The 8,724-nt window shown below is 50.6% G+C and overlaps 2 protein-coding genes across 3 annotated transcripts; both read right to left on the bottom strand.

Annotated features, from left to right (window-relative positions):
- Nucleotides 1–2,564: 2,564 nt before the first annotated feature.
- On the bottom strand, nt 2,565–4,177 carry LOC100904140 (eukaryotic translation initiation factor 4E). 2 transcript variants are annotated; one of them, XM_003744790.1, is made up of 4 exons: nt 3,922–4,177; nt 3,695–3,774; nt 3,275–3,445; nt 2,565–3,185 (listed from the first exon to the last, which is right to left on the bottom strand). In XM_003744790.1, exons 1-4 carry the CDS (start codon nt 4,094–4,096, stop codon nt 2,865–2,867), a joined length of 747 nt encoding a protein of 248 aa, XP_003744838.1. In that variant the 5' UTR covers nt 4,097–4,177; the 3' UTR covers nt 2,565–2,864. The 2 variants fall into 2 exon arrangements, with proteins under 2 accessions (XP_003744838.1, XP_003744839.1); XM_003744791.1 differs by having other exon boundaries at nt 4,015–4,140.
- Nucleotides 4,178–6,861: 2,684 nt separating this feature from the next.
- Nucleotides 6,862–8,724, bottom strand: l(1)G0289 (plexin domain containing lethal (1) G0289). Its single transcript, XM_029111862.1, has 4 exons — nt 8,695–8,724; nt 7,717–8,122; nt 7,278–7,519; nt 6,862–7,125 (listed from the first exon to the last, which is right to left on the bottom strand). The coding sequence occupies exons 1-4, from the start codon at nt 8,722–8,724 to the stop codon at nt 6,862–6,864; spliced, it is 942 nt and encodes a 313-aa protein (XP_028967695.1).

Below are 8,724 nucleotides of genomic sequence, written 5' to 3'. Positions count from 1 at the left end.
CTCTGAAGCAGGGGAGTATAGATGTACACGAAGCTAAATTTGTGACTTTATTCAATAACCGAGAGAGAAAACCGATGACGTCTGGCCTTCGACTGCAATAATTAAAACACAAGGTTGTCTCCTGTCAATTCTTGCAGGGAAGACACAAGGAATTAAAGATGCGTCGCCTCCTGCATGGATTACGAGGTTTTTCCTGCAACCGACTCCGCGCAATTCGTCGTTAAATCGTCGAAGTGACGCGTGATATTTTTTGGAAGGACGTAAGAAAACAGAATATATTTTTCCTCTGAGAAGCGCAAGCTCGGTGGATCGCTCATGAGCGGAGGAGGAATTGAAGGAGAAACTATCGAGGAAAACGATTATCACGATTCGGTGAGAACTAGGCAGGCAGCGGGAACGTAAGAAGGTAGCTAAGTAATTCAAAAAGCTCAGTAGAATACACGGCGGGCGCGAAACCCTAAACGCATTCGCTTACGGAGCACATTAGGAACTCTCGCCCCAAGCTTGGCAACGACTGATTGTGATTCGCACGCTCGTTCTTCGAGTCCAAGACGTGTCGAGGTGTTCCGAAACCGAATCCGAAGCGCAAGGAGTTTCGAAACACCGACCGGTCGTCATCCATCTCGGGGTCCATTATCATTCCATCATGCTGATCGCTTCGCGAGGAATCCTGCGATCTTCGGAAGCCATACGTGAGGCTTGTTTTCCTCCCGAATGTTCCCGTTTTCCCGGAGGACACTTCGTACGGAGAAAATTTTCAGGCTTCTACCGAGTGTTCAATGGTAGAGGACTCGTCGTTCGCTCATGTCATCCAGCCGAAACAGTTCCCAACGCTCCGGGGTTGCATTGGTGCAGCGATCGACTGTTCGCTCAGAGAGGCGTAGGTGACTTGTCATCTCCCCCGGAGGTGTCAACCGAGTTACGACCGACTGCTGACCTCTGATAAGAGACACAAAAAGAGCGGGAACACGCTAGCCGGGAGGAGCCCACTAGGTTTTCTTCCACGAATGTATTGTTCCCGAGTAAGTGTAGCTACCCTCCAGTTTGACAGCAGCAGCGGCGACAACAACAACAACTAAATGTTTTCCCTCGGCGCCGCACATTTGGGCCGCGTCCAAAGGAGCGGAACATTTTTCCTTCATAGACATGTAGCTGATTCGGACTGCAAGCCCGAGAGTGATCCGTGGGGTTCACAGGAGTAACTTCAGCTTGAACGCGGAGCGGAGAACACTCGAATTGGAAATTCTGCAGTTCACCCATGTTTTTCGGTGTTGTGGCAGCATCGAGAGTCGGCGCGGCGGTACGGTTTTCTTCATTTCGTACTTGGCTTCATTAATATTCCGAAAGCATGTATATCGCGGAAAAAGAAGAGAAAATACGTTTGTGGTCTGATTCCGACACATGGGATGATTTGTAATTGATTTACAACCCTGCCACTTTTGACCTTTTTCGCGCCATTAGCGGAGATATTCTCTCGTGAACTTCTGATCGATCTTCACGGACGACGGTGGCAACAGTCGAAGAGAGCTTCCTCCGCTAGGTTTGGGCCGTTGCCGCAGCAAATAAGCTGTATCGAAAACGCTTGACCCAGAGATGGCATTACCTCTTTTCACGCCCTCGAACAGATTGATCTCACAGCGGAATTCCGCGAAGATGCGCGTGCCTTGATCGAGAAGATGGGGTTTCCATCCTACCTCTTCCATCGCCGCTTTGGAGCATGGGCACAAAGGACCGGGCTCGTTCCCTGTGTCCGCAGAGGTTTCAGAAACTCGAGCGTGTGTACGGTATTCATCTGAACTTCAATAACGAATGCGTGAATGTATACGATATGGGGAGGAGCATCTGAAAATTGACGGTTGATATTTGATGCTCAGAGTTCCTATGCGAATGCGAGCCCACAGGTGAACGACAAGTCGGGAGTTGTCCGCGCGCCTACCGAGATCTCTCATGCACTCGGAATTGAATTCTCGCCCTCGAAGAAGTCTTTAGGACGATTCTTCACCTCCTTGCCGCGACGTGGTCCTGAATCCACCCAGAGCTGTCCGAAATCTTCGGCGACCAGAATCAGGGAAGAGCTTTCGGTTGCATGGAGATCGGAATCACACGTGGGGGAAAAGTCTCCCATCCTTCCATTAAAACATTCGGAGCACACAGCAAGGTTGCCGCCTGATCGCCGCTGCAACTGTCAATAACACAATGCTACCCATTTGCTCCGACACGGCGGGACGAGGATGAAAAATGGTTACCAACTATGACATTAATATGGCGCGAATCGAAGACGATTTTCGCTCGAGGAGACAGCAAAGCGAAACAGTTCGTTCCATTCATTAGCTCGATGGACTCCTTCGGCACCCTCCTTTCCCACTGAGCCTCTGATATATGACGCTGACTTGTTCTTCCGGACGAAAGCAGACTCTCTGACAGGTTCTCCACTAATTCTGAGGTGATCCCGCGAGCTGAGGATTCGCAATCAATTTTGGCTACTATTTATTCGACATGTATGTGTCGATGTCCGACGATATGAAGTGAACGATCGGAGTGGACGAGGTTTTCAAGAGACGAAATTCGACGGCAAAAATGTATTCATTTGACCTCATGGTTTCACATCAGAATTCTCGACAAGGCTCTGAAGTAAACAATCCCATGCGTTCCATGCGAGTCCGGGAGGCACTGGCCGGGTGACAAAGGACCAAGAATCTCCCGGAGCTCTCTCGGGCATAGGATTGCTTTCCATTTTTCTTGGAAGTTACAGTTCTGAGGGCGACGGATCGCTCTGTGGATTCGGGTCCCGATCGGATTTATCCCAATCTTGTATAATAACCAAGTACGCCACCCCTTGGAACCAGGGTCCGCATGTCAGAATGTTATTCGATCCTAAATAGGATTTTCCGCGTGTTTTTCTGAGCTTTGTGCAGGACGAATTCGAGTTGGAAGTGTTGCCCTACGTGATCGAGGAGAGTCTCTTGAATTTTTCGGCCTATCGCCAACACTTCGCGTTTGTTCTTCGTGTTCATCCACACGGAGGCTCGGATGCAACTGGATTTGCGCGAGAGATAAACGCCGTTCACGTTAGCCGTCAAGCTTCCCAGCGTTTTCCCTCCGATCAGCAATAGACACAGTTCTTCCCAGACGAGGTCACAAAGCTCGCCCTCTGGTAGCAGGGTAGTGATATTCCATCTTCCAGCCTGGAAAAGAGCCCATCTGATTAGCGGACGCTTCGTTTCGGGATGGAGTCGATTCTGAGATGATTCGTAGGAGAGAGCCCGAATCTCACTTTTCCATTGGCTTCATCTTCCCATTCCGGCCGCACGCCTTTTTTAAAAACGTTGAAATTTAGTCTTCGACTATCGGAGGGTCCACACAGATTGAAGAACAAAGCCCAGAATTCTTCTATGGTGGAAAAATCGCAAACGTGACTCAACGCCTTCTTCCAGTCTTTAGTGGACTATGAAAGAGAAGGAGCAAGACTTTAGTAGCAAGTTTTTCTGCTGGCTGACGGTCGGAGTCGGATCGAACGCCGATCCTGGGGTCACGCTTTCTGCGCGAGAGTCCTCGAGGACAAATGGCTAAACAGAATATTGGATTCCCGAAGCGTCAGCTATTTCGATCCGACCCCGAGCGGGGCGGCGACCGAACCGTCAGTCAGGGCCCCCAGCTGGATCGAGCGAAGGAGTCCGAGTCGAGGAGAACTCACATCATTCACCCAGAAGCTCCAGGCGTACTCGAGGGGATGTGAGAACAGGTCGCTTTCAGATGCACCATCGAGAATCAGATCTGTGGTAGGTTGGAATGACTTCATTAAGGTGACATTCAACCTCTCGCAACGGGTGTCCCACAAGCATTGCACCGCCGCCCGTCCGCAGCGACCGCTTCAGATCGATGTTACCGGGAGGCATCTCGCAGAGAACGCGTCAAACTCACCGTCGTCGTGCTTTTCAGGAGAGCCTTTGCCGGATCCGATTCCGCTGTCCGGGCGGTCGGCGCCACTTGGGTCGACCCGGGATAGATCGTTACCTCTTTTCTCCTTCATGCGTCGGCGCTCTCGGCAACCACGGCGACTCATCGCGTCTGATTCGTTGTCGAAATCCTGGTTCATCCAAAAACTGGGCCTAAGAACATGTGCGACGACCGGCGTGCCGCGATCCACTGGGCGGCAGTCTCGAATGTTGAGCTGCACGTCGACCTACGACGGCACGTGTATGTTCAAGCGCAAGCGGAGCCGGAATGGTCGACCGATGAGGTCGAGGCGACAACACCGCCGCCGAGACCGATCGACCGACCCACCGCCTCCCTGAAATCTGACGCTTCACGGCGACTGCACCGTGAAGGGGAGAACGAATGACAGATCGGTAATCGTTGAATGATAGTTTATTTCCTCCGATGGCTTCGGCGCTGGATTATCACAAGATAGATTTGATAAAGATATCGATCTAAACTCTTTCGATTTGAAGTAGTTACAATACGGTCAACAAGTTTCCATTGTTCCGACGGTTACGACGACGACGATACGGCTTGTATTGTTCCTTCCCATTATCTACACAATATTGCATCTGCTCGACTCTGCAGGTGTTGAAGATGCAATGAATAATTTCCATCAACATTGAGTTTGAATGGATTGAACTAAATGTGTTTCTTCAAAAGGGGGAGAAGCCTTCCCCGACTTCCTTCCGGGTGAATTTCGAGCTAAGTACATGTTAAACGTAAAACGGTGCAGCCGATTGAAGAGAATGTATGAGGCTATAGAAGAGGTTCGAAAGTACTCTCCGGATCGATTAGAAGGAACGGTAGATGCATTGGAAAAAAATCATATCGTTCGATGTTGCGATATTTTCTCGACGGCGTATTTCGACGATGCGTCAGCGTATAAAACTCCGCTCGATCCGCCTTTCGCTCGTTCTCTATCCCCGCGACTCGGAACAGAGACAAGATTCAAGTTTTCCTAAGTGAAGAGCTTTGGAGAAGGCACAAGGCAAGGGATGAATCCAATTATACGACGAACTCGCGACCACGTTCCGTCGAAGAAGGCGACCGATGTGACACATGACCCTCCGGAGAGATGCTCGGTCGTTATATGTATGTATATACCAGACCATGATATCCTGCTCTCGCCCGCAGTAGCGGAGCAGTCCCTGGCGCGCGCTGAACGCGACGTCCAAGGCTACGGAATTTCGGGAAGAGAAGCTTTGGATTCGGTCTAGGGCTTGGGGTACAATTATCATCGATCCAGACTGTAGTCGGGTCGAATTCGAGCCTCGGAACCTGATCCTACAGAGTGCCTTTATCGCACAATGAGTAGTGCTTTCGAACTAATGGTCCGTCAAGCTAATCGGAATATTCCAGCTCAACAATCATCCGCGGAATATTCTCCCAATGAGTCAATCGGTCAAAGTAAAGAAGAATTGGAACAGGTGTAGTCGTCAGAGTGGCTTATATCATGAAATTTGTCAGTGGGTGAAAGTTGCGGACGAAAGCGGAAACTAAGTAAGTAGACCTATCTGTCCATCACCGATGATGGAGACGGACCGTCGAATCTTCAAAAAAAGAGAATCCGCAGGGGAAAGTGCTCCGGGACCACGGCTTGAATTATTTTTATAGGCGAACACCTCAGAGGACGATGATGATTATTACTGAATTTTTTGCCGGAAGCTAGACCTATTGCACGATTCCCAATGCTCATGTTAGCGGTCGGACTTTCCCATGGTCGAAATCATGATCCCGGCTCTTGGGATCTCTCGATAATTGAGCATCGGCTTGAGTTTAAGAAAGCTTTGAAAACCGAGCACTACATTAGCATGTAATGTTACCCCTCGGTTTTTCCACGAGGTCCTCCGAATCGAACTCGTGGAATAATTTCGTCCGAGTAGGTAGCCACGATGATACGCAGTCCTCGATGAATGGTAGCGAGTACGAGCCCGATGCACGTACTCAAAGGAGTCGAACACCGTGCACAGAGAGTACCATACGAGCACTGAGAGTAGCCCCCTGCTCGCCCGCGATCGATAGGTTAGGATACCGATACAACGAATCGGCTTAATCACGCCAACCAGGCGGGCACAGGTTAGATAAGGATCGGGGCAGCATGAAGCTATCTCGGCATTCTCGTTGGAACGCGTAAATATTGGTATTCGCGCAAATTACCCTAGGATGGCTAAGAATTCTCGGGAGCACCGTCGGGACAGTCTCGTATGCCTCTTTCTCTTGACGCGGGTCCGCGCAGACCATATGGCGCCGTCCGTCGGTGTCGCCCAGCCGAGCCCAATAGGTCGCCACTAGTTTTCTTGAAAGTCATCATGATGTCATCTCTTTAAGTTCAGTGTGTTGTTCTCCAATGGTTGTCATCTTTCGAATCGAGAGACCCCGTTACAAGTAGTCGTTTGTGCGAATGATCAATGTCTACATCTTCACCTTGTACGTCCGTCTGGGTCTATCTCTTCGCTCGCCTAGCTTGTCTAGCTACCAGTCCGTCCCTATGTTTGCTTGTCTGCCCGTCTCATAATCTGCAGTTTCTGAGCGCTATTCGGGAATCGACAGTCGCAGCGTAGCTTCCCGCGAGAGTTCAATTGCGAGGCTCGTCGGAAGATTCTATCCATTACAAATATTCTACGCTAATCATCCCGGAAGCGGATGCGAAGTTCCAGCGATATCTGTTCGACTGAATCTCCGACTGTTTACAGCGATTGTTTGAATGAAAAGTGAGAGGTTCCGATTGAACGATGGAAAACCACTCATTCGCGATGGACTCGGACTCGAGAGCAAGCAGACCGAGATGCAGCAGGTCTGCTTCCGGTTGTGTACCTTTGTGTCGATGATCATGATGTCTCTCTACTAGGAAGACTGGACAAGAAGCTAGGGTTCAACAGTCTACATGTGTAGGGAGCCTGCTGCAATGTATCTGGCTTCCCCGTGACGTTTCCATTGCGAAGGGCGGTACTTGATTAGGAATTGACCACTGGGTGACCTAGGGTTCCGGTACGCGTAAAACACCCAGAGGGAAACTCCCAAAACCAAAGCGATTATGACGAACAGGGCTTGGAGGCCGGCGCTACCGCCCGATCCCCTCGTAGCGTTATCGGCGCTGGCCAATGCGTTATGGCCATCCGTGGCGGGACAGTGGCCCTTCGGCGTCTGCAAGGTGACGGGAGGGAACGGTCAGTACATGTAGCTCGGAAGACTCCGATCGGTCGAAGTATGACGCGTAACGTATGGAAGACGCGTAACTTTCAGGGAAATATAGACCTGACAGCCTCGAAACGGAATACGTCCAGTCGTGCACTTACCACGTTCTCCTCGCACTTGTTACTGATCCAAGTCTGGCGGTGGCGATCGACCCCGGAAGAGCATCGCTGAACGGACTCACACCACGTGCAGTTGAAGTTTATCTGAGCTGTGGTGCATTCTTCGCAGCTTTTCAGCGAAACACATGTGGGCAACGCTCGAATCACAATGGCGGAGTTCGAGCGGACCTGGTCCGTCTTCTTGTTGATCGAGTGGTACTCGTAGATGGTTTTGCGTTTCAGAACTAGAATCAACGTGAAACAGCTTAGTCAGACCTTTTCAGCTTATCAGATAGAAGGAACAGATGCTCTTTCGTCGTTCGACCCCGCATCCCGGGATGGGAGATCGGCTTCCCGGGATGATATCCCGGAATATTGACGTGTAGAACGTCAGATGTCTACGTCTTCAGCGTCAAATGAGGACGCAAGCCGTACTACTCACGATATATGACGCGCTGGAAGAGGTAGGCATCCGATATTCCAATCTTCACTGGATGGTTCTTCTCGGTGATATTCGAAATCGGAATGGGGATGCTCTTGTAGACGAAGACGATATCTCCGTTTTTGTGGAGGATGGTTTGGAAAGTGAAATTGCCCGCCTCTCTGTAGTCTTCGAGTTGGACGTTACGCCATTCGACAACAAACACCGTTCCGTTATCGTAATACTTCAGGGAAGACTCGGAGGAGTTTACCGACGCCTTGAAATTAGCCATCAGAGGAGCTATGTACTGGGTCGCCGCAAGCCACATGTGTAGCTTGTAGCCCACATACAGGAAGCCTCCGGTGGCGATCGTCACGTTGTTGATCGGATGTCCGTAGAAGGGAAAGTCGAATGTGAGGTTCACGGTCTGCAATAGAATAGATCAGGCTCAAACATTGTCGAGGTCTGGGGCAATAATTCCAGAAATAGCTGTTGCAAGTGGACGAGCGAACGCAGTCCGTCAGTATCCGAACGAGATGAATAGTTTTACACAAGAGCGGTTTTCTAGAAAAAAAACTTCTCTGACGGTTTCGGCCAGCGCAACGTTTCTATTCATGGGCTCACAAGCGAACCCGAGCTCGCAAATGCGAGACGATGTGACTGTCAGAGCTTGAGGAGCGAAATGATTGAGGTCATATTCGGCAAAGATACGACGAGCAGCGGAAACCTCCCCGAGCAATAATTCTTCGATGTCGTCGCCGCCTAGCCCGATGCCAGGCTCTACGCTGAACCGGCGGCACTTGGTGGGGTTCCGAACGCTCTCGATTTAATGAAATCAATCCCTAGGGTTCCATATGTAGATGGATCTAGAAGGGCTCCCGAGGGCGCTGCTGAACAGTCGCGCTTCCGGCTGAGTTGGTGGATGGGCGGGCCACGGAAAAGCGGGGACCACTACTTTCCAGTGAACGCGATGCGGAGAAACGAATGGATTCGACTCACCGCTGCCCGACGGTAGCTTTCGCTGAGCAT

Source organism: Galendromus occidentalis, unplaced genomic scaffold, assembly GCF_000255335.2.
Source record: "Galendromus occidentalis unplaced genomic scaffold, Mocc_1.1 scf7180000077475, whole genome shotgun sequence".
In the NCBI taxonomy this organism is placed as follows: Eukaryota; Metazoa; Arthropoda; class Arachnida; order Mesostigmata; family Phytoseiidae; genus Galendromus; species Galendromus occidentalis.
The sequence above is the reverse complement of the archived record's forward strand: the minus strand, read 5'-3'. Positions and strand labels throughout refer to the sequence as shown.